Here is a 26,308-nt window from a genome sequence, read left to right as displayed (position 1 = left end):
TGAATGCTTTGAATTAGTAAAGGAGGGTAGAATTTAGTACGTGATTATAAAATTGCTTTTATTGTAATAATAAGTAATGGTAGGAAACAGGACCTCTAGTGAATTGATCTTTAATAAGAAGCCTTGTTGTTTTGGCATAATAATGAAAGCATTCATTGTATCTAAGCACTTGTTCTCATGTGTATAGGATCATTGTCTTATAATGTAATATGAGCTTACTGCAGTGTGTGGAAGGAAGGGGGTAGTGTGGTTGCATATGAACCCTAATTAAAGCATTGATATTCCTTGTACTTGCAAAATGAAACTCATTTTTATCAAAGGTTATGGAAATCTGAATAATCATTTTTTTTCAGGTTTTGCTGTTGACTCATAAGCCATTTTGTGACATTCTAGACTTCTATGACTAGATATCTATAGTTTTCTTTATTTTGATCCTATCATATTATTCGTGAAAATTAAAATGTTTGTGCTCTAATTATTTGAAGGCCAGTATTGCCTAAGATTATAATTATTAGTTAGATTTTTTGTAATTATTTCTTATGAGATCTTTTCTTTTTATTATTTATTACAACTTATTCACTTGTATCCAGGCTGTAGCTCCCTCCCTCATCTCCTTCCAGTCCCACCCTCACTCCCTCTTCTCTCCCTCTGCCCCTCCCCCAGTCCACTGATAGGGGAGATCCTCCTCCCCTTCTATCTGACCCTAGCCTATCAGGTCTCATCAGGACTGTCTTTTATAGTCTTCCTGGCAAGGCTGCACCCCCAAGGGGAGGTGATCAAAGAGCAGGCCACTGAGTTCATGCCAGAGAGAACCCCTGATCCCCTTACAAGGAAAAGCACATTGAGACTGAGCTGCCTAGGCGCTACTTCTGAACAGGGAGTCTAGGTCCTCTCCATGTATGGTCCTTGGTTGGAGCATTAAGGTTGTTAATATTTTAAATGACAAGTTATATTTAAATGACAGGTTATTATTAAAGGGAATATTACAGGCACATGCTACATTCCAGGTACTCTGAGGTGCCAGAAGAGTCTCAAATTTGTGGATAGCCTAGAGACCTTATCTATTACTAAACATACACAAACAAATAAATAAATAAACTTTCAAGTCTGGGATTGTGGTTTAGTGGTAGAGTACTTGTCTATGCAGGGGCCTGGGCTTAATTCCCAGAACTGTACAAACAGAAGATGAATCAGTTATAACAATTTTATAATTTACCCTTGAAATAGGACTATTTCTAAGTTATATTTGATAACCATTTTTAAGCACAGTGGCCAGAATTTTGGAATTATATTCTTCCTTAGCTCTGTTTACATACAAATCTCTTCACTGTAGTACGAGGAGAAATGAGGGTCCCTGAAGAAGCTCTTAAGGTAAGAGTTTATCTATGCTGTCAGCCTGCTATTATAGTTGACTTCTTTCATAGAAGCATCACCTTGATTTTGAATGTTTTATAGCATGAGAAGTTTACCATTCAGCTTCAGTTGTCCCAGAAGTCTTCAGAATCAGAATTACCAAAATCAACAAGTGCCAAAGGCACAGACTCAAAAGTGGATGCTGCTGCAGAAGTGTCTCACAGAGCCACAGAAGCACTGAAGTCTGAGGAGAAGCCCATGGGTAAGTGGTCGGCGTGATCTGGAGAATTATCTGCAGTGGCCATGTCTATCTGTCTGTAGAGAGGGGGAGAAGGAGGCAAGGGAGACAGGAGACACATACACACACACACACACACACACACACACACACACACACATCAGATTGGATACTCACAAAAACTGACTGTGGAAGCACCCATAAAGAAGCCAACTGAAGTTCCCAATACAAAGCTCCAGGCAGAATACAGTTTCCCTTGGTATGGTAAAACAACAACTGAAATACAGAAAGTTAGCATCATCTAATAGGTTACTCACAACATCCAGCAGAAACTGACTGGGGGAAACTGAGGCAGTCAGCTGAATTTCTCAATTGAGCTGTCTCTTGGTGGTTTAGTTTCTCAGAGTCAAGTTTCAAGCTTCTCTCTTCTTCTGCAGTTACTTTAATAATAGAATTATGGGGAGCTAACCAGTCCTCAAACCCTGGTGGATACTTGGAGAAGAACACATGTGGGGTCTAATGTCACAATTGGTGTCTGTCCCACTTCTAGAGTTAGCATCTCAATTGAGCTCAGACAAACTACATGTCATAGTTTGTCAGTACAATGTTCATTGCAATAATAGTACATCCTGTGTAGTTACTGTATAATACCCCTTGTTGCTCATGCCAAAATTTGCTTTAGTTTTACATTTTATATATTTAGATTTAATGACATCTCTGATCAGACTAGTTTCTTTATCCCCAGGTACTTCAAATAGAATTATTCTACCTAAGACACTTCTATCTAAATGTTCAATGATCATTTATTACAGAGGCTTAGTTAGATATCACAGAGTCTCTAACACTTAACAAAAAGATGTTGTGTTACTTAGTCATTGCCAGTCTGCATTCATTTAGTCATGTCCAGTGCTGATTAAGTTCCTGTACAATGCTGCATTGCTGAAAATCAAGTACTTTTAATCAACTAAGGAAATCTAGCATGATGTGAAATATACTTTCTTGTTTCACTGCTTTATAGAGATTTTTGTTTCTTTACCCACTTCTTTTCAGATGTTTCTGCTATGCCCCGTGGTACTCCATTATATGGGCAGCCTTCGTGGTGGGGAGATGATGAGGTGGATGAAAAAAGAGCTTTCAAGTCTAATGGCAAGCCTGAAGAAAAAAATCATGAAACTGGGACTTCAGGTAAAAATACCTCAACAAATACAACATCAAATTCATGTTGGGCAAGTATTTATAGTCTAAGCAAAGTCTCTCTACAATGAAAAATAGTCAGTACCATAACTTGATGTTTTTTAAAGGTGATGCTGGCTTTGCTCTTGTAGTTATTTATACTACAAGTATTTTATTATACATAAAATACTAAACACAATGTGTGTATAAAATCTTGTTATATCTTTCCAGTTTATAAAATTGTTAAAAATTATAGCAGGTTAATAGCATTAACTTGTCATTTTAAGTATTTTAAAATAATTACTAGTGCTCGCTTCGGTAGCACATAGACTAAATAGCATGGCCCCTGCGCAAGGATAACATATAAACCAGTAAAGCGTTCCATATTTTTCCATGGTAGTTCAGTGTCCAAGTGGATTCCATAGTAATGGGAAGAGGGACTGCCTCTGACATAATCTGATTGGCCTGCTCTTTGATCACCTCCCCCTGAGTGGGGAGCAGCCTTTCCAGACCACAGAAGATGACAATGCGGTCACTCCTGATGAGATCTGATAGACTAAGATCAGAAGGAAGGAGAGGGGGACATCCCCTATCAGTTGTCTTGGGGTGGGGCATGCGTGAAGAAGGAGGAGGAAAGGTGGGATCAGGAGGGGAGGAGGGAGAGCATTTGGGGGGCATACAAAGTGAATAAAGTGTAATTAATAAAAAAATAGTTACTAAAATTAATTGATAAAAGTAGTGTATACATATGAGTTACATGTTTTTTGACTCATTCATATATTTACTGTAAAATAAAAATTTCTGTTCGGAAATATAAAATTATAATTTTTTTTAAATTCCCAGTATGTTTACGTTATTGAGATAAGACAGCAGTGTGATTCTGAATTCTGCAGCCAAAGTGCAGAATCAGTTATGGGTTAGATCCTCACATTAATTATTAAGGAAAATATTCTTTTGTTGGTGGTGTGGTTAAGTGGTAACCAGTGTTCAGAAAAAGCAAGATTTCCAGGATAAATGGAGATACCAGTTGTCACATAAAGTTGTTGAAAAGACATCAGAACTGAAGGATGGAGCAACCAGTTTGTTTAGTAATGACAGAAAAGGAGGCAAAACTGGAGGGATTAAGTACAGACACCGAGGATCAGTTGGGAAGACATAGTGTGATTCTGAGGGAAGGACAAAGCCGTCAGAACTCTTTCCAGTTTTCCTTGACTTTATTTACATAAAGCAAGCAGGATGGTTTTCTCAGCTGGAGAATTATGAACATCATATCTTTTAATATAGTCTACGTATACCTGGGTGCAAGTCTAAAAAAGCTGTCATGATCAATAAATTTTATGATGCTAAACTTTGAAAATGACCTTCCATCATAACTTTGTTTCTTCACCAATGCTTTTTCTTTGCATCATTTAATATTATTAAACATGCCTTCAAATATTAGTGACAGAACTGCTACCTGATACTAAGTAAGAAAGGAATATACCGGCTCTCATACCTGGTTCCTCTCAGAGTTGTTGAGTGCAACAGACAGCATTGTTATCTAGTCTCGCCATCTCTGTCTTGCTGTCCACAGTACTTGCACACTCAAAGCTGCTGCCATCGACATTCATAGTTAAACAGTTTTTGATCACACCCAGAAGTACAGAACAAAAGTTGTATACAGAAGACATCCTGAGATTTGGAAGAAAACCTTTTCCAAAATATTCCAGCACATCTCATTAGCCTCTCACAGATTGAGAAGGCGCCCTGCTGTTATAACAGTCTCTGGCAAAGCGTATGAGATTGTCCTTATGAAGCCCTTGCGCCTCTAGAAGCGTGGTGCGGTTATTTGTCCCCACAGCATGTGAGCAGTGTCATAGGAAAGTGCCACTAGAAACTATTGAAGTTCTGTTAGGAAAGAGCTCCTTTAGAAAGGAGAAAAAGGAAAGAATATTGGAAGTTAATCAAGAATGTCTGCTTTTTAATTTTTTTTTTTTATTTTGGTCTTCTCTTCATTTTATCTGATATATTACCTACTTCTGTGTCTTTCTTTCCAATGCTGAATCACAATTGAACTTTTGACCTTAAGTTTCAACCTCATTGCAACAAGCTTTGCATAGCAAATATGAACTGATGTTTAGTTTAGTTACAAAACAACTACACTGACATTGTTTTGCCTGCCAAGTAGAATTTGGACTTCATGATTCCTGGTGCACCTTATATCTGACTATTACTGTTTCAGTGTTCTCTCCCGATGTACCCCACCTAAATTGTGCTTAATTCCTGCCTCCTCTTCTCCCACAAAATGTCTGGTGTAAATCATTAGGTAATACTATTCTGTCAGTATGTAATACTGTTATATTCACTATTTTTGCATAAACCTATATGACTGAACTCTAAATTCCTTACTTCAAGTGCTATATATTCTAACCTCATTTTGCATAGGATCTAATTATCTGGTGTGGAATTGAGGACTATAACCAATTAGATGGGTTGGAAAACACAGATCAATTCTGAAAATACTTGCATGGTAGTGAAATAAGAAGCCATTAAAAGGTAGCATTTATCTCCTCACACAACTTAAAAATTTTAATGTACAGAACATGTGAGATACAATGGCACATCCATATGACTGGTAAAGAGTATGAACCATGACAAGTAGTGACTGGCATTCAGTAGTGCTTACTTTGTCCATTTCTTCCAAATGCTTTGTGTGTATCTTGTCCTCATGGTGGTATCTAAAGGTAGTAGTTACTGTTATTTTTGTCCATTTTATAAATAAAATAATTGAAACACACAATGATGCTAATTTACTTACCAAAGAAAGCACTGCTCATGAGATTCTAAAGATAGACAAACCAAGTTTGTATACAGCAGGTGCAGGGCATGCTTTGTTTACCATTTAATTTGATGACATTGCACCAGGAAAAATAACTATTAGAAACCATGGGACAAAAATCATTTCAGATCATTTTCACAAGTCAAAGAAAGCCTCTATGTAGTAAGACTCTATTCAAATAATATAAATAAATAAATACCTAAGTAAGTAAAGCAAGCCAACCTAGGCTTCGTAAGACCTATCTCAAAACAAATTTAAAAACCCATAGACAGATTGTCACCTGTTATTGTCTTCTAATTTAAGCATACAGAACCAGTTCTGGCTTAGTTACTAAATTACATTTTAAATTCTTGATAATGGAGATTAATTATAAAATATTGCTGTAAATACTATTTCATGGAGTTTAATTTGGTTTAAGTAAAGATGGATGTGAATAGAAAATAATGTGAAACTCATAAATACAAGAGTATGTTCTATCAACGCTGTGAGCTAAGAAAGCTGTTTAACTTTCTAGCATGATTTAAAATTCCTTAGCAATTTTTCTACCATGAGTCAGACCATGGTTCTAAAAGGATCACACCTCTCATGATTTTGTCTCCAGAGAAATGAATCTCAGATCACATACTAAATTTTCCAGATAATTAAACTTTAATTTTACAACTGAGTTATTGAAAAGTTGGAGTATTTGTCAGAAGTCATAATGAAGTGGGATGTCCACATCACCACCTGCTTAGAGAAAGCTAAGAACACTTGAAGCCTTCCCTTTCTTACTGAAAATCTTCATTCTGTAAGTCACTGATCAGTGCTACCTTGCTCTGATGCCCTCCAGAGCCTGAGCCTCTCAGCCTCTCGATACTGAGTGGCACTGAAATACATGTTTTACATGGAATACATGTTCTTGATTTTCATCTTACCTCTTTCCTTGCTATAATAATTTCTCCAAGATATTTTCACTTTTCATTGGTAAACCGAATGGAGTAAATTTTGAAAAGAATAATTTTTTCTTTGAATGTTTCTCTTCTTAAATATTCTCTGCCTTTTCTGTACCCTTTTTGGCAGTATGAACATGGCTGTTGTGCTCATTACTTTTTTAATTAATGGAGCCTTATATTTTCTATATAATATCCCACATATTTGATGACAAGAATGTTATTTTCATGTTTCTGTAACTTAAAAGAAGATGGTTTGTTATAATTTCATATTTTCTATATGATAAATCAGTTATAGCACCTAATGAATTGTACAAAGATGTAATATTTGAAGAGATATTTCAGAAGACTTGTGTAATTAAAAAAATATTGGAAACAGCCTAGTTTGCCTGTATTGCCTTTTCTCCCTAGTAAATTGTAATTGATTTACTGTAAATCTGCTTAAAATAAAGTTGATATTTGAGCCTTAGGGAAATTTATTTCATTTTAATTCTTTTTATGATGGTAGGCTGTCTTGGTAATAGATACTGTCTTTTTATTTTCTCAACCAAAAAGCAGCTCAATCTTCACCTTTTTTCTTGTACTTCTGTGCTAACTAATAACACATATTTAAAAGCATTTTCTCACATCTTTATGCACTGTGTTAAGCAGTGGAGAAATTGCCACAGTGTTTGGTATTTGTTTCCCTTGCCACTCACTGCTTGCTATTTAGCTTTCAACTATGGTCTTTGGTCAGTTGTTCACATTCTGCTATACAGAGATGTAAACTAAGTTTCTTCCAGACTTACTACAAGCAAGCCACATGTTTTATTACTAACCACTTATACCTTATAACGTGTGTCATCTCCCAAGCTTCCATAATATCAGTTTTGTCCTAAAGTGGGGTCTCTGAATATAATAGGCATTGGTAAGTGAAATTGTTAATTCTTAAGCATCGCTGTATATTTACTTCATATATCCATTGTCATGACTACTGTTCACTTGTAGAGCTCTACATTTGTTCTCAGATGTTTCAGACAGCTCATTCTGGTGACTTGACTAGGTAATTCATGCTTTTTCTAGCATACTCTGTGTGTGTGTGTGTGTGTGTGTGTGTGTGTGTGTGTGTGTCTGTTTACACATGTGTGTATGTGTAGAACATCTTCATCTATGCTTTAATTCTTTCTCACCTTGATGACCTTTGCTGCTTTGCAATTTTCTTATCATTGCTGCTGTTTATCTTGCATCCTCTGATGGTAATTGGATGATAGTCAAGATCCTTTCATTTCTGACTTTTTTTTTTTTTTTTGTCATATAAATGCAATTTTTTTCATCCAGACTATCATCTGCCTTCTGATTTTCAGAATAATGCATATGGTCATTACCAGTGACCCTCATGCTACAGGCTCCCAAATATTTTGAATTCTCTCTCATTTTTCTCATTAGGGTGCAGCGTAGATGCCAAGCAAGTGGAGGAACAGTCTGCAGCTGCAAATGAAGACGCTCTTTTTCCTTTCTGTAGGGAACCAAGTTATTTTGAAATTCCTACAAAAGAATTCCAACAGCCGTCACAAATAGCTGAGAGCACTATTCATGAGATTCCAACAAAAGATACACCAAGTTCTCATACAGCAGGTGCAGGGCACGCTTCATTTACCATTGAATTTGATGACAGTACACCAGGAAAAGTAACTATTAGAGACCATGTGACAAAATTCACTTCTGACCAGCGCCACAAGTCAAAGAAGGCCTCTCCTGGAACTCAAGACTTGCCAGGAATTCAGACAGGAATGATGGCACCAGAAAATAAAGTAGCTGACTGGCTAGCACAAAACAACCCTCCTCAGATGGTGTGGGAAAGAACAGAAGAGGATTCCAAGAGCATTAAGAGTGATGTTCCCGTGTACTTGAAAAGGTTGAAAGGTAAAGTGACTTTCAGAGATTCCTATTGTGTCCTAAGGAAAATTTGGTCATCAAGTTACCAGACAGACTATTCTTACTTAATTACACAGTGGAAAATATCTGCCTTTTCAACATTTACGTTTAATTTTAAAGCTCAAAAGCAAACAACGCTGTTCATGTCCAAATTACTCATTCAAAATAGCCTTTCCTTGTTTTCTTGCCAAAAACCACATTGGGTTGGGTTGGGGTTTTATTTATATCATTTAATACCTTTAATTTTTCCTGCAGAAATAAAAAAATTATTATGCAAAGTAGGATTTTCTAGAAGATAAACCTATCATTTACTTGATTTAAAGAAAGGATATGTACAATTCTCTTTTCTGTATTATGCTTCTAATAAAGTGTCATATCTAGGCTTTGAGAAAAAAATTAAGCTACTTAATGTGGACTGAAGGTTTTGTTTCTACCAGATAAGTCACATTGCAGATGGAGTGCTTCATGCTGTAGCTATTCGCAGAGACTGCTCACAGTAGATCCTTTCAGTTTAGATATATTTACTAGGTATCTATTACTTTAATGTAAATTTTGTTCTATCAAGAATTATAATTTGATTATCATTTGTGGACATTAGTCATATTACATAGTAACATTAGCTATTATGTATACTTTATTCAACATTTGATTAAAGTCACTAAAAACTTGGTACATGCACATTGATTGTAACAACTCATCAGCTTTATTCCCACTGGTTTTGCAAATTGAATTTATTTTGGAATTTGTGTCACTCCGTCTTATGTTTTAATGTGCTATCAGTAAGGAAGTGGTTTTGAACAATTAAGATTTTTATGTGAATTTAACCATTCTGTGGCTTTTATTAGGATTTTATTAATTCTATTTTTAGAAAAATGCTTTTGAGGTCAGGGACCATATATAACTTTACACTTCATCTGGGACTTCAGCATATGCTGTTATCTAGTATTTAGTGACTCATTGTTAATGATAGAACTGACTCTGGCTCATACCTTATACCCTAGAAATCTGGTCAAATAATGAAGAAATAGTAATTTACCTATTTCCAGTTTGTTTCTAAAACATTTAAGGATAGTGAGATTATGTAATTAACTAATTCTTTGTTGTCTCCTCTTGTAATATTTAATTAAAGTCATCATCAGTCACCTGGTGTAAAGGCAGTTGAGTTCTGATTGTGATGTATTTACTCCTACTAAATGATATTTACACATGATTGAAATGTGGGCACAGGTTAAAGATATCAGCTTGACTGTTAATGTAAATTTGATGAATATTGATAAGCTAGTATATCAGAGGTAGTCTATGCCTTGAAAATGAGTCTTCTTAAAACTCATACTCTTACTAAGTACACAAAGGGTAAATTTAAAATATCCTTTAGGAAGGTAGCATTTAAAAGTCTTTGTTAAGGGGTTGGAGCAGCAGCTCAGCAGTTAGGACCTGTGTTTAGTTTTTAGCATCCAGGAAGAGGGGGTCCAGTGCGCTCTTCTGATTCCTTCAGGCATCAGGTAATCACAGGGTGAACTTGCATATATGTAGGTAAAACACTCAGAGAAGTAAAATAAAATAAATACTTAGAAAAATCTTTTTAAATACTTTCATAGCAATGTAATTGTTATTATTTTCTGTATTAACAATTATTTTTAGACCACCATCTTAGTATATTCTCTGCTCTTCACCAAAACCTGTTTGAGCCTAATTAAAAGTAGAATCATTGATATCCATATGAACACTATCTCTAAACTGATCAGTCTGTATTTTAAAATTTTGCCAGAAATTAGTGTATCAATTAGTCAATCGCTATTGACCTTGAATTTGCTTTGCAGATAGGCACCTTACAGTGTGGTGCAATTGCTGGGAACTATCTCAGACTGAACATATCTTGTTTTAAAAGCCATCCAAGAAAATCCTCTCGCAGCAGTAACTCACTTTGTCTCCCAAATATACCCGTCATTTCTTCATACTTATTTACAAATAACATTCGACTTTCTTCAAAAATCGGAGCTGCTATCAGCAGTTAACAGTTTTCCACTATTTAGGTTATGAAAAGGATACATTCAGATTCTGACTAAATGGAGGTAGAGAGTAGTTAGTAGCAATTTCTTAAAACTTGGACTTTTAGCAACTATAAAAAAAATCAATTGATAAAAGATAGAGATAGTTCCTACCATTTGCCTGCAAATTTCATGATTTCCTTGTTTTCAGTAACTGAGTAGTATTCAATTGTGTAAATGTACCACAATTTCTGTGTCCATTCCTCAATTAAGGGACATCTGGGTTATTTCCAGATTCTGGCTGTTACTAATAAAGCTGCTAAGAACATGGTTGAGCAGATGCCCTTGTTGTACTTGTACATATTTTGGATATATGTCTAGGAGTGCTATAGCTGGATTTTGAGGTAGCACTATTCCTAATTGTCTGAGAAAGCGCCAGATTGATTTCCAAAGTGGTTGTATAAGTTTACATTCCCACCAGCAATGGAGGAGGGTTCCCCTTTCTCCATATCCTCTCCAGCATGTATTGTCATCTATCATCTATCTGTGTGTCTATCCATACATCTTTCATCTAACTATTTATATATCTATCATCTATCTATCTATCTATCTATCTATCTATCTATCTATGTATCATCTGTCTGTCTGTCTATGTATCTATCATCTATCTATGTATGTATTTGTCATCTATCTGTCGATCTATCTATCTAGAGGGAGAGAGCTACAGCTGGGATACAAAGTGAATAAATTGTAATAAATTAAAAAAAATAAAAGAAAAAGAAAAGAGATAGGAAGCTAGATAGATAGATGATTGATAGATGCGGTAGATATAGATAGATGATAGATACATAGATGGCTAGATCAGTAGATAAAAAGATAGGTGATAGATACATAGATAAATACATAGATGATAGATAGAGAAATGCCTTGCTCCTACAAGAGTGAAGTGCACGCGCTTTGGGACAGTGAAGAAAATAATGTTCACAAAGCCCATACACTTTCACCCTTTAGGAGAGTTGCAGCTTCTTTTGGCCACAGCTTCTCACAAAGTACAGCCAAACTAGCTGGATACCTAGTAAAAGACTTGTATATTTAGGCGTAATTAGTGATTGGCAGAGGGGTCAAGAAGCATGCTGAGCATTTTCTAGTGGTCTCTTTGCTGAGTAGAAGCAGAAAGTGCAGATCCAACCTAATGCTTCACCTTCTGACCTGTGTAATACACAGGAACACTAGAAGGAATAGTAATTGTACAAGAAAGAAAATGACTGATCTCCCACAGATAGTAACAGGAATAATATGAAACTGGTGTTTCACTAAAAATTCTGAGTGCAAGTTTATTTGTTCTTACTATACAGGAAATATTAGTTCATTCTTTTGGACCATAGCAAACTGAATTCCTATTCAGTTTATCCAACCCAATATGTTTGAACAATTCTGTAGTAAAATTTGATTTGAACTAATATTTATCTTCACTTTTGATACAGTACCTATAATTCCTAGATTAATCATCTTGGCCGAGATTCCACTAATTAAACACATTTTTTTTCTTTTCAGATACATTTGGATAGCAAATAATTTGAAGAGTTTTATATTTGTCACATTTGATTTTTATATTAATCTGTCACTTTGAATGTGCCCTCATTATTTTTACCATATTAGCTTCCTCTGTTTCTCTTCCTGTTTTAAGATGCCATTGAGTTCTACCGTTCTCTTGTTCATCCTCATTTCTTTATGTACTACATTTTATAGGTAATTTTTTTGTGTTAAGCTTTCACCATTGTTGGTAGCTTCCAAATTTACCTAGAGCAAGCCTTTATAAATTCTTTCCCCTAGACACACATCTCATTTTTTTCTGATGTTCTCTTGCTGGCTAGCACGTTATTCAGCAGGTGTTCACATTAGAGTAGACAGCCTTGGAATGTTTCAAAATCAGATTGCCTCTGCAAGATTGGAATCTGCCAATGATCATTCCAATGTACTAGATTAATTTAACTTGGAAAAGATTTTAGTTAATTGATTGGTCATTCTGTCTAAATCATGCCTAGAATAACTTTTGCTCTGATCCAGAAAGATCTTTATTAGGAAGCTGGTGTTCCAAAATTCACATATGCTCTAATGTGACATCTGCATTTTGAACATGACATCTGCCTATATGTGCACCATGTGGTTTACTAGATGGAAAGGTGGCAGAGTTCTTTGTCATTGGTAGCTCTGTCAGCATCATTTCACTCTTGGAAACCACTACAGTTTAGAGATCTCTGCTAGGAAAACATTTGTAAAATGTTGTTATTAATAGAAGCTACAAAGTCCAATCTTTTTATTGAAAGGTTTGCTAAGCTTTTAAAGGAGTTAAATACTACAATTCAGATATACTTCGTTTTATGACATTTATATTCTGTTTAATGATACATGTTTCAGATATGCCAGTCTTTTAAAAAAATTATTCCTCTTATTTATTGAGGTTATAATCACTTCATTTCCTCATTTTCTTTCCTCCCTACAAACTTTCCCATAAACCTCTTCTCACTGTCTTTCAAATTATTTCCCCTCTGTTTTAGTTGTATATGTTACATACATAATTATTACATACATAATTAATTGTGTATGTATGTTTATGCATAATTCCTAAATACATAAACAACCCACTGTGTGTATAATCTTGCTTTTGTATATGTTTTCAGGCAGGGCTGACCATTTGGTACTGGATAACCAATTAGTGTGTTCTTCCCTGGGGAGGACTGTTTTTTGTGTAAGGTTTAAGCTTTGCTTACTCTTAATGTTGGAGTCAGTTTTGTTTGAGTGTTTGTTACCATTTACTATTTACTATTGAGAGGCAGAACTAATGTGTGTTGGTGTTACAAGTACAAACTATGACAAGTGATGGATTGCTTATCTTGTATTGATGAATACATTGATGAATCTTTTATAAAGTTAAGATCTCAAAAAGAAAAGTAATGCTTTCAGTTGTTTATAAAGGACCTCATTATTGGTTGATTAAATGTAATTGTAACCATTGCATTTGAGTGTAGTTTTCAGAACCTGTTACACTAAAGAACATAGGACTTGGTATTAGGGGGGAGAACTGGTATTAAAAAGCACCTTTATATGTACTTCTGACTTTCTACATAGAATTTTTTTCTCTACTTTATCATGTCTTTCTTATGTCCAGGAAACAAACACGATGATGGTACACAGAGTGATTCAGAGAATGCTGGGGCGCACAGGCGCTGTAGCAAGCGTGCAACTCTGGAAGAACATTTACGACGCCATCACTCAGAACAGAAAAAGAAGGTTCAGTCTAGTGAAAAGCATCAAGACCAGGCTGCTGTAAGTCAAACTGCTTTTATGATTGCATTCTTTGATGAAGATCATTCCAGAAAGAGAAGGTCATATTCTTTTACTCAAAGTTCAGGAATCTTATGTCAGGAAACTACTTTCTCAACACCACATACAAAACTTGAAAAAGCAAAATCTCCACCAGCAGATGCCAAAGTGGTTTCTTTGTCTTTACAGACTAGCTCTACGCATCACAGAGGGGGGCATGGTGTTCCACATGGGAAATTGTTAAAACAGAAATCAGAGGAGCCATCGGTGTCAATACCCTTCCTACAAACTGCATTATTAAGAAGTTCAGGGAGTCTTGGGCACAGACCAAGCCAGGAGATGGATAAAATGTTAAAAAATCAAGCTACTTCTGCTACTTCAGAAAAGGATAATGATGATGACCAAAGTGACAAGGGTACTTATACCATTGAGTTAGAGAATCCCAACAGTGAGGAGGTGGAAGCAAGAAAAATGATTGACAAGGTAAATAATTGAAATTTGAGTATGATGTTAGTTGGGTGGGGCTTTTGACTGTTGGACCTTATTGGAGAGTTTGTGTAAAATGTTCTCATGTAGTTGGCGGTATTGGGACTTTAGGGTTTGGTTAGGGATCTAGAAGCCTTAATAGCAAGAACAAAATGTCATCTGCTTTCATTTTGCTTATATTTTGAATTTTCCTGAGTTTTATATTTAAGGTCTTCTACACTTCTGGGCCTTTTTAAGATATATAAGTTTTATTGGCTTTAAAAGTAATATCATTTTATACTTATTTATATCAAAACTGAATAAAGAAATAGTTTTTTATAAATATTAGCATGAATATAAATTTTGACAGGTTTTCTTCCTACTAATTTCATTTTGGAGGAAGATGAAAGCATATACTGTGATTAGCTTTGTCCTTATTCTTCTCTTAGTTTCTCCTCATTGATATCTTTAACAAAATCAGTTTGTATATTTTTTTCATTTTAGTCAGGCTTTTACCTGGTTCTAATGATTGTCCATATTTCAGATATTTCTTTGATATTACTGGTTATTTACATGATGATTGTTATATGATTTTAAAAGTACTTCCCAGTTTGTCTTCGTAGTAAATAATGGACCTTAGAATGAGCTCTTTATTTTACTTCTTGGAAAATATCAACCAAAGATTGGCTAAACATTAATCTCTTACTTAAATTCTTGTTATTCAAAATGTGTTCATGAGTGAGCAACACTGAAATCACTTAGGAAGCCAGTACAGACATACTGAATCAGAATCTGTACTTTAAAACAAGAAAACCATATGGTTCATATGCATATTAACATTTGGAATATACTAGTTTGAGTGATGAGTTTCAACAATGGCCTGTCAGAGAGTGGGCAAGATCTAACCCTTTGAGATGCAGGGAAAAAAAATAGTAGGATTATGTTCATTTTTAATTCTCCTTGTATTTTTTAGTATGTCATCTGTTGTATTTGTGGTACATTCGCTGGCATAAATGTATAATTTGTAAACATAAATGTGTTGAGCCTAATTATTCTGCTGTTAGAGTCACATAACTCCAGATTTTAGGGATCCCATAGTCTTAGAAATAAATATAAGTACTACTTTTACCATAGTTTAAATATAGTATGGGTTTGAAAAAGCCGTAGATATTTCATTCCATGATGATTAATATTTTCCACTAAAGTACTCTTAACAGTTATATATATTACAAAGGTTAAGAACATGGCTATTTGCAGGCATCTAGAATTAAGTGTATAATCTATATGTACTGTGCTCTTGGAGTAAATCAACCTCTTTAAGCTAAAGTGTCATTTATTTCTGAAATGAAGAATTTTATTTTTAGGATTAATAGGAATTCAAAAACTACATAGTAAGCTTATCATGAGAGCTGTATGAAGATGATCTTTGATTATTACTTTTTACATCAGTCATTTCTGCATATGATTCAGAAGGTTATTTCAGCACTACAAGGTTTAAATATGAAGCCAAAGTGGAAGTAACAGTACAAGGAGCCAGCCTTGCCTGGGCCAGTGTGCAAGAAAGAAGGGACCAGTGCAAATGGGCCTCCATAGGAAAGTGATAGGCAATGAAGGAGTTCACAGAATCTGGCTATTAATTCTTGTCTAAAATTATCATATACATCTTTTTTGTTCTGAAGGAGCCCTGTATTTGACAAAAATAAGACATTATTGCTTTAAGAATGGAGAAACCCAAGATTTTAGAGCAAGATCCATTAAATAAAAATAACACGTGACTGGATAGCTAATTTTCCAATCTTCATTTGTATAAACCAGAAAAACTAAAACAGAGACCCCTTCAAAAAAAACAAGAACCATTCCATTATTGTGTAACTGCCACATTCAGAGAGTTGAGAGGAAAATAGATGTAGGTATGGCTGGATGCCAAAGTCAGGCTGGCTTCATGTTAAGCTTTGACAGAACAAACATGGAGGACTGGTTTCCGATGTCTGAAGAAAATGAAGTAACCTATAGATGCAGAGAAAATGAAGGGCAAGAATAGCCAGAATGAGGCATAAGCAGTACTTTTGAAGGACCAGAATAATATATAGACATGCTAAGTCATCTATAGTTCATCTATAGATTTAACTATCAGCTTAGTTAGTTTTCAACATATATAATTTACTCTGTTATAGGGATAAAAAATTTAAAATATATATATGCGAGTCATTCAGAAAATGAAGATCAAGAATAGCCAGATAGAGGCATTAACAATAAAGGAGAAAATAAGGCTTGTTCAGAGAACCATAGTTACTTTTGGAGAGAGAGAACTGAAGTTACTTGTGTAACACATTGAGGACTTAGTTCCTTTTTTAGTACTGAAGGAAATGGGGAATCATTGAAAACTTTTTTTAAACATTTTTTTATTTGGTAAGGAGGAGGAGAAGTGTGCATGTCCTACATTTAGAGAACAACTTCCAAGAGTCAGTTCTTCTACTATGTGGGTTTCAGGGATGGAACTCGGTTGATTAGTCCTGGCAGTAAGTACCCATACCTACCCTATAAACCATCTTCCTGGTTCATGAAATGGTCAAATCACTGTCATGAGCATAAAGTAAGGCTTGAAAAGTTGGAAAGGGCAAGAACTGGGGAAGCAACTTAAAAAAACAGCTGCTATATCCATGAGTTACCTGGTTATATGCCTGGGTCTTGAAGTGAGATCTGGTTATCAGAGACTAGAGGGCTTAGAGGTGAGGAAAGTAAAAAGCATATAGGATAAAAGGAGACAAAATAAGAAAGTCCTAGCAACACCAACAGTGGAGGACAAAAGAGCAGAAACAATCAGAAGAGAAAAGAAAACCTACAAGATACAGCACGTGTTTACACCTTTACTTAGTTTTGTACAGTTAAAATATGATTTTTCTTAAGAGATGACCAAGTCAAAAAGGCATTTGCTTGCTTTTTTGTGCCCAGTAAAAAATGTATTGAGATTCCCTCTTCTCTACTGCTTAAATTATGTGATTAGTACAATTTTGTTTGTGTATGTTTGTTGACTTCAGTAGATAACCTTATTTTATAACTGTCTCCAGATTCACCTTTTATAAACTTAACACATTCCTGGTGAGTTTTACATCTAGGCTTGTAGAGAAATGTGCTGTTTATTTCTTGAATCAAATTAAGTCACCTTCTATTATAATAATTGTCTCCATAGTCCCTCCCCATCTCGACTCAGTATACTTAACTTTCCACAGAACCAGTCAAGTAGCTGTTTTGTTTTCCCACTACATCTTACTGGTTGTACTGCTACCTAGCCTTCCTAGCTAATTCTGCAAACCTTGCTGTGAGACTAGGACATTAAAGGACAAGAAAAATACAATTCTAGAGAGCGTTTGGAAGTATTTTTCCTCCTAAATTTCATCCCATACATCACTTCTATCAGATATTTTTCCTGTCCTGATTTCTTATTCTTGTCCATTGTTTTCAGCATACCTACCTTTTGATAGGTTCCCATTATTAGCAAATGCTCTGCTTAGTTCTAATTTTGTACCAGGTAACAGGAAAGAACCCGAAACCAACAGACTATAAATAACAGGACTAGAAACTCCACATAATAGAATGGACTGAGCAATGAGTCAGAAAGCCAGTAGTAAGAGCATAGATCCTGGAGTTTGAATCCTAAAGGTGACAGCAAGATAGAATCTAAATCAGAGCCAAGGGAAACATGATATAAACCAGAATCAGAAACTGGGAAGGTTGTTTTCCGTACAGTGCTTTTTGGACCAGCATGAGGACTTGAGTTTGGATCTTCAGCAATCATATAAAGCCAAGAGTGACAGTAAACATCTGTAAACCACAGAATATAGGTGTGCCGATGGGGCAGAGACAGGACCTGTCTTGGAGCTCATTAACCAGTCAGTAATCCAGTCAATAAACACCATGTTTACTAAGAGATTCTATATCAAACTCTAAGGTGGAAGGCAATCAAGGAAGACATCCCATATCAGCCTCTGGCTTCCCCACATATGTGTACTGCACATGTATGTGTACCTGAATGCACATATACACATGCCTACATGAACACTTATTTGTATACACAAACACATCACAGAGAGTTTGCATGGACACCAAGTAGATGAAGAGACCGAATCCACTCATAAATCTACATGTGTGTAGAAACAAGGAATAATTAAAAGAGCATCAAATTCCACATTTTGAATTTTGAAAGTAATGCTTCTCCTCCATCCCTGTTTGTTTAAAAAAAAAAACAGTATTTATTTAATTCTTAAACATTTTTAACCATTTCCAACTCCTTCAAAGAGTATAAGAAACTATGAAATTCTCAAAGCTGCCTAGGAGAACTCTTTCTGTTAAAAGCCTAACTTTTAATAGATTACCCTGTTTCCTTGAGTGATACTTCTCCTTGAAGGCTTTTTTTTTTAATTCTTCAGTCTAATAAGCACTTGTGTATTTATTCTGACTATTTCTTCATAATTCACCATACTTATTTTTAAATGTTGTTACTGTAGTAAAATATATATAACCATAAATTTTGCCATTTTAGTCTTTTAAAGTATATAGTAAATCTTTTAAATGAATTTATAATGTTGTACAATCAAGACTACCATCCATTTCCACTACACTTATTTTGTGTGTGTGCGTGTGTGAGTATGCACATATGTAGAGGTCAGAGGACAGGCAACTTGTGGGATTCAGTTCTTACCTTTTGAGTTCAAGGGATTGAACTCAGGTTGTCCACCATGACAGCAAGTGACTTTACCTGTTTAAACATCCTACCAGACTCAACTCATTTTTGTCTTACTAAAGCAGAAACTCCATTCCTGTAATTCACTTTCAAAAATCTTTATCTGACTCCCTTATAGTAGCCACCAGGATTCCAGCTTTCTGTCAGGGTATCATGTTTTGGGTTTTTGTTGTTGCTGCTGTTGTTTTATTTTGCGGGGGAGGGGGGGTCGTTTGGGTTTTTGGGTGGGGGCTTAACTTCTGTTTGATTTAATTCTGGCTACCATCTCTGGAATGATCTTTCTTGTTCTGTAGTAGACTATAACTATCTTTTGAAATCACAAATGAGAAAGTTGAATGTGCTTTTTCATTTAATGTATTTATATATAATCTTTGATTTTTAACTAAAGTTTTTCAGTGAATTTACAAATTGATTAAACTCAACATGATTCCCCCAAGTTACTCTATATTTTTCTGTGCTAAAACTAGTTTATATTTTGATCTCAAAATAACTTGTCTATGTTAAAAGTATGGTAAGCTGTAGGTGAATAGAGATTGGGTCAAAAGAAAAGGAAATAAATTATTGTCAGTAAAAGTGCTTGTATAGTACAAGATTTGAGGGCCTCTGAGTTCTACCAATAGCTAACTCCCTAGCTTAAAATCTTTTTAGCACAAGGATAAGAGAACATGGTCATTGATAAGCAGCCAAATTTTATGAGGTAGGGCACTAAAAAGTAGAAAAATAAGTAGTAAGATGAAGTATTTCAGTCATTCAAATGCATCAAATAAAGTAATAGAATATTGTTGTGAGTAATGGAATCAATAGAGAAAGATGGGAAGCCAGGGACTTCTAAGATTTCCAAGGAATTAATGAAAACTAAGGCTATAAGTTAAGAAAGAACAACAAATTTAAACTATCTTTATTCAGAAAAAAAGCACCAAGAAAAAGACAGAGTTAAATGGTACCTTATTTTTAAATCGAAGTAAACTTAACATAACATAAAATTGGATCTTTTAGCCATTGAAAATGTGCAGTTCAGTTAATATGCACCTATAATTTCAAGTACTTGTTAAGCTGCAGCAAAAGGATGATTAGTTGAAAGTTAGCTCTTAGAAGTAAAACATTAATGTACATTTTGGAAGCTGTGGTATGTTCATACTAATGTGTGGTGGTGGCACTGTAATTCCAGAATGTGTTCATCCCTCTAAAAAGAAATTGCACTTAAGTAGGCTTTTCCCGTTGTCTGCACCTTAGTAACTAGCTATTTGCTTTCTGTATCTCTGCATTTACTTAGTGGATATTTCATATAAACAGAACCATTCTATATGTGGCCTTTAATGACTGGCTACTTTTATTTAGAATATTGTCTTGAGGGTTCATGTGTATTTTAGCATGCATTGATACTTCATTCTTTTTTTTATCATGGAATCTTAAATCATTCTGTAATCCATTCTTTCACTGACAAGATGTTGAGTTTGAGTCCACTTTCATTAATTGTAAATGATACTGTGAACAAGAATCTCTTGGGGCTGGAGAGGTGGATCAGTGGTTGAGAGTATTGGCTGGTCTTCCAGAGGACCTAGTTCAATTCCCGGCTCTCACAACTCACAACTATCTGTACTACGAGTTCCAGGAGACCTAACACAGACATATATGCAGGCAAAACATCAATGTACGAAAAATAAAAATTTTAGAAAAGAATATATATCTGTATACATATATGTTCTATAATAAATGGTAAATGATCTCTCCTAACCTCTTGTAACAATTTTGTCAAAATTTTAGCTGTGAAAAGTTAGTTACAAATATCAGAATTACAGTGTCCATTATACTACAATTATTTCATTGAATTGTAAGGTATTTATCTTTTTAAAGGTTGTTATATTTTTTGGGAAAAATACTATAAATTTAAAAACAATGCTCCTTTCTTAAATCATCTTGAGTTATTTGACACTATGTGCCTGGAAATCAGCATAGTTCTTAATGGTTTTTTTTCTCACAAGTTTTTTCTAAGATGCGAGATCCTATATAAGTGATTTAACTTAAAAAGAGAGAGCCCATTCATCTTATCCAGCAGAACTTTGTTCCTTGGGGAAAGAAACTTGACTGTTTTTATGTTGATACCTTGATAGGATTAAAATGTGAGTTCTTCACCATTCTTTATTAATGTAAACCTACAAAAGTTTGGTGTTAGCGTTTTCTGTTCCATGAAAAGATGAATTCTAAATCTCAATTGATTGGGATTATTTTTAGTACTGGGCCTACTTTGTGTTAGGTATGCCCTCTGCCACTAAGTTATAACCACAGTCCAAAATATTTTTAATTTGATAAATTGTTACTGCTATGAAATTCTCATTTTGTCTATGTATATGGTTATAATCATGATATAGTCCACCCACCCCTTCTTTTTTTCCTACTGGGTTCTGTTTCCTGCTACAATGAGCTAATTGCCTATATCTAATATTACTATGTGTAATTTTGACCTGTGCACCTGTTTAATAGGTGGATATAAATATCCATGAAACTTGACTTCGCTCTTTTCAGTAGAGTACCATGAGGCCTCAGCTCCTCTATTACCACTTTGAATTAAAAGATGCAAAACTTTGGGCATTGTAATTTGGACCTTTAAATAGTAACAATAATAACCTGGTAATGGAAAAACACAAAATCAAAGGCTTTGTTGGTGTTGTATATACCAGTCTGTTAATATCTGGAAGGTTTGTTTTTTTGTTTTTTGTTTTTTTTTTTCTTTTGTAAATCTAAAGTTGAGATTAGTATGGTATGCATAGAAGTTTTGTTTTAATAATAAAGTGTCTCTGTGTGGTTCTTTTGCATTCTTGGGTTGGTGTGTGTGTGTCTGTGTGTGTGTGTCTGTGTGTGTGTGTGTGTGTGTGTCTGTGTGTGTCTGTGTATGTGTGTGTTAGTCTGTTTGTGTATCTGTGTTAGACCTTCGTAGTAAAGGACTAAGTCATGCAGAGCTTTAAACGTCCTGTAGTGCCTCACCTAATTGCTTACGTTAGTAAATACCATGCCTCAATAGCCAGTGTAAATTGTTTAGAGCAGCCACTGGGCTATAGGTGGGAAATTCTACAATGAATATGATATACACCTATTCTGAGGTAAAGATTGAGAGAGAATGTGTTCAAAGAACCATTGAACAGTGTGGAATGCATACAGTAGTATGGGGACAGCAGGCACTGTCCTCTTTCCCCAACCTGTGGGAGGGATCACGGGTGGCCTAGGTAGAGGTAGCATCTACCTGGATCAAGGACACGGTAGTAGGTAGCATGTGAATGGAACTTCTAAGATACATGAGTACTTTCAATAACCTGTCAGGCCCTAACAAGCTCCTTTTGCGTCTGCTCTAGAATTAGAAATGGGCTGGCAAGCTTCTGTGAAGAGTCTAGAAAAGAAGGATATAGATTAGAAAGGTGTATGTCCTTTTCCCCTGTAGTTGTCCAACCTAAAGAAGTCCTGGCTAGATGAGAAAGCCAGATTTTGTTATGAACAAGTTTGGTATTGTGATTGACACCAGGTTAGATTAGGACAGGGAGAAAATAAAGAGCTTAAGGCTAAAACTTGAAGAACCTTGAGCTATTCATGATGACAAGTAAGCCACTTTCTATACAGTTGGTAGTCAAATTATGATATGTATATGGATAAAATATCCTGATGACAGAATCAAGAATGAAAGATGGAGACTATTCAAACTTTGGTCTTGGTTTTGGAGGCACTTTCAAGTTCTAGAGCATTATTAGGTCAGATGTTGGTATGTGTGTACTTTAGAAATGGAGAACAATGTATATGCCTGAGAGTATATGGATAGTGTAACTGACTGTATGCTTTGTGTCCCCATCAAGATGTCACAAGTGAATGTCTGTGTACACACAGAAATGAATGCATGCTAGTTTAAGCTAGATTATTCATTGTTTTTTTTTTTTTTTCAGTATGTTTTAAAGGCTGGCCATAGTGGCTTATTCATGCCTATAATTACAGCACTTGAAAAGCTGAGGCAGGAGGAATGTTGTGAGGTCAGTCTGGATTACAGTGTGAGACACTCAAAAAAACATAAATTAATTAAACTGAGTCATAAATGTGAAATCTGAAAGCTTTTTGCCATACTGGAATTCTTCCTGCCCTGCCACCTGTATGGAAGAAATAATTGACAGCTCTTTAACAGATACATGAATAGACGTGTCACAAATAAGAAAATGTGTAGAAAATCCCTAGCGTACTGTCTGTTGCCTTCAGCTTCCATTAGAGCACAGTCCTGGGTATAACTTTATACATTCTCAAAATAATAATTTATTACCAAGCCACTGTCCAGGTTATTTTTATTAGAAGTTTTTTTGAAGAGATTTACCATATCCTTTATTGGAAACTATTGGAGATTATATTTTAAGAAGCCAAACTTATGTCTGATGCAATTAAATATCACCAAATCAAAAACTATAGATTTCCATGCCACAGTGATACAAAATGTAAGAAATTATATATGGTTATATTTATTTTTTTTACTTCCAATTTGAGTTTATTTTTTAGTAATGTAAAGTGACAAAATGAACCAGTAAATTTGGAGTGAACCAGTTTGTAAAAGACATACACAAGCCACGCCAGCAGTTCTAATGTTGCTTTCCTTATAAATCAGGGAAAAGTCACAAGACGCTTTACCTTTGCTGTAATTGCTTTACAACAATTCACACTTTACCATTGCTGTAATTGTTTAATTCACTCAGATGTTTAGCAAGATGAAGCAAAGAAACTATTTTTACTTATTCCCACCTATACCCTGGGTTCTGTGTACTATTAAAGGTCTCATTTAACTTAAAGTTAATAACATGCAACTTGTTCTTAAAGCACTGATAATTTTAACCAAATTCTTGTGGGGGGGGATTGTCTTCAAATTAATTTAAGCGATAAAGCCATCTAGTGGTAAATTTTCCACATTTCACTGAATTTAGAAATGTGGTCTAAATGTACATCTCAGAATTTATTATATTATTTTATGACCACTAGTTTCTTTTTCTGTGTGTTGGTATAACAAGCATGTCCAACCTACAGCTTGTAGGCTACATATGTCCTAATATAGTTATAAATCTACCCATTTGTAGATGAAAAAGTTATGCTTTGGTATGAAAAGAGTTGGCACCACTGAAAGTGGTACTCACTTGTAGGATGTGAAGGTTCCAGAGGTCATTTGTACAGATTGTAAGTTCAAAGATAATTTTTCTTTATTGTAATGATCAGTGCCCATACTGTAAGTATAATGAGTAAGTCTGAGGGACATTCATTCATCCATTCACTTGAACCAATTTCAAACTAAATAGTAAAATGAAATGTTAAATGTAATTTGTTATAGCTTTTTTCCAGTCTGCTGCAAGATGTAATATCCAGGTCCCTTTATGTGCCAAAACATGACTAATACTGGGGTTCTGCCTCTTAGGAAAATACATTCATGTGAATATTAATCTCTGTGTTGAGCTTTTCAAAGTGTTGACTGTTATTATTGATAAAGTTAATCTGTGTCAGTAGGTCAAGAATGTGCATTTCAGACAAATTACTGTACTCTGTGTGAAAATCCTATAATAAAGGCCTGTTTGGCACCTTAGAAAATTATATGTGTAAATGTAAGTTATATATATGTACATGATACCCTTTTTAGTAAAAAATTAAAATTAAAAAAAAGCAAGTAAACGTGCTTTTCTAATGTGCTTCTCCAAAATAGAAACAAGAAATACACTAAAAATATGCTGAAGTATTTTCCTGGCTCCTCCCCTTATTTTCATGTCTAGCATCATTAAGTTATCTAAACAAATCTGAAGTTGTGTTCTAAGTATTACATTTTATCAACCAGAATATTTGCTGAGTATTAAAAGGATAGTCCCATCTGCAGCTTCTGCAGCCTCTCCAGTCCAGCTGTGGAGTCACCTGTCACTAAATAAGTTTTTCTTACTCTGAAATTGCTAGGTGAGGTTAATTTAGTATATTTTTATTTGCTTTTGATGCTGTTGATGATATTCACATACTAATCTGGTGCCCACACTTATTTTCATTTATGAAACAAATTTTTCCTTCTAGGTATTTGGAGTAGATGACAATCAGGATTATAATAGGCCTATTATTAATGAAAAGCATAAAGGACTGATAAAAGATTGGGCTCTCAACTCTGCCACAGTAGTAATGGAAGAAAGAAAGCCATTGAGTACACCTGGGTTTCATAACTCAGAGGTATGCAATTCTTTTTATATGCAAAAATACAGGTTTTTATCATTTGGAAGTTATTTTAAGTATTGATATATATATATATACATATATATATCCTTTTGTGAAATAGTTCAACATCTAAATTTCAACTGAATTTTTATTTTGAATGAAAACCTAAAGCAATTTTGTTTTAGTTTTGAGTTTTCATTGTTCTTTCAAAGTTACTGAGAAAAATAATTACAATCCAGTAAACAAATAATAAGCTGTGTGGCTATATGTCCCTTTTTGTAAGTAGCACAATGAGACAAAACAAAAAATATACCCTGCTTATGATTTCTAGGAGTTATATGTTTGGAATGAGAAGACCAAGCAGGAAACATGTGAAGGGTGCCGCTGATCACTGCAGTGAGATCATACAAGCTGTGCCATCACTGTGGTACAAGCCAGGGTGTAATGAGAGTGATGTAAGAACAACTGATGACTTGATTGGCATAGCTATGACATCAAAATTCCATTCCATTTTATGTAACAAAAGAAAATATAAAATAGTTGCATGATTTGGAAGTGTTGTTTATTCAGATAATAGGCGTAACTTTGAGTAGAGGGAAGCCTTCAAGGTGCTTTACAAATAAATGAAATGCGGTATATAGAAATTAACTCGCCTGAGGTCTTAAATCTTGTCATTTGTGGAACCAGAATTTGAACCTTAAGTGGTTTTAGATATTTTTTTTAATTTTTGGAGAGAACAGGTTTGTGTGTGTGTGTGTGTGTGTGTGTGTGTGTGTGTGTGTGTGTGTGTTGCACATGCATGTGGGAGCAAGAGGAGCACATGAATGTCATCTATTACTGTCTGCCTTATTCCTTTAAGACAGGGACTTTCACTGGGCTGGCCAGCTGCTTGTCTTTATTCCAAGAATGCTGATGTCACAGGCACACAGTCATGCCCAGCTTTTATGTAGGTGCTAGAAATTTGAACTCAGATTGTCATACTTGTGTAGCAAGTGTGCTTAATCACTGAGCCATCTCCACAGCCTGACCTTTTTCTAATTCATTATTTTACATATTACATTATATTTCTGTAGGGAAAAGAGGTAGTTGTAATAAATGACTTGTTAATAAATATAAAATGTAAATACAAGAAAATCAAGTTATATAATACTACAATTTCATTTATATTCCTAC

General features: G+C 34.9%; 1 protein-coding gene and 1 pseudogene across 9 annotated transcripts in view; both read left to right on the top strand.

The window, feature by feature from the left end:
- Positions 1–26,308, top strand: part of Cep170 (centrosomal protein 170) — a 101,578-nt gene that overhangs the window by 38,153 nt on the left and 37,117 nt on the right. For 4 of the 9 annotated variants that reach the window (XM_055608630.1, XM_055608625.1, XM_055608617.1 and 1 more), the window contains exons 5-11: positions 1,316–1,371; positions 1,456–1,615; positions 2,642–2,776; positions 7,937–8,413; positions 13,583–13,740; positions 13,927–14,220; positions 25,001–25,150. In XM_055608630.1, coding sequence (XP_055464605.1) covers positions 1,316–1,371; positions 1,456–1,615; positions 2,642–2,776; positions 7,937–8,413; positions 13,583–13,740; positions 13,927–14,220; positions 25,001–25,150 — 1,430 coding nt within the window. The remainder of the gene's footprint in view (positions 1–1,315; positions 1,372–1,455; positions 1,616–2,641; positions 2,777–7,936; positions 8,414–13,582; positions 13,741–13,926; positions 14,221–25,000; positions 25,151–26,308) is intronic. The other 5 variants (XM_055608648.1, XM_055608639.1, XM_055608633.1 and 2 more) reach the window with 2 other exon arrangements.
- On the top strand, positions 3,071–3,155 carry LOC129679057 (U6 spliceosomal RNA; annotated as a pseudogene).

Source organism: Psammomys obesus, unplaced genomic scaffold, assembly GCF_907164565.1.
Source record: "Psammomys obesus unplaced genomic scaffold, mPsaObe1.curated_primary_1811, whole genome shotgun sequence".
Lineage (NCBI taxonomy): Eukaryota > Metazoa > Chordata > Mammalia > Rodentia > Muridae > Psammomys > Psammomys obesus.
This window is presented reverse-complemented; position numbering and strand designations above follow the sequence as displayed.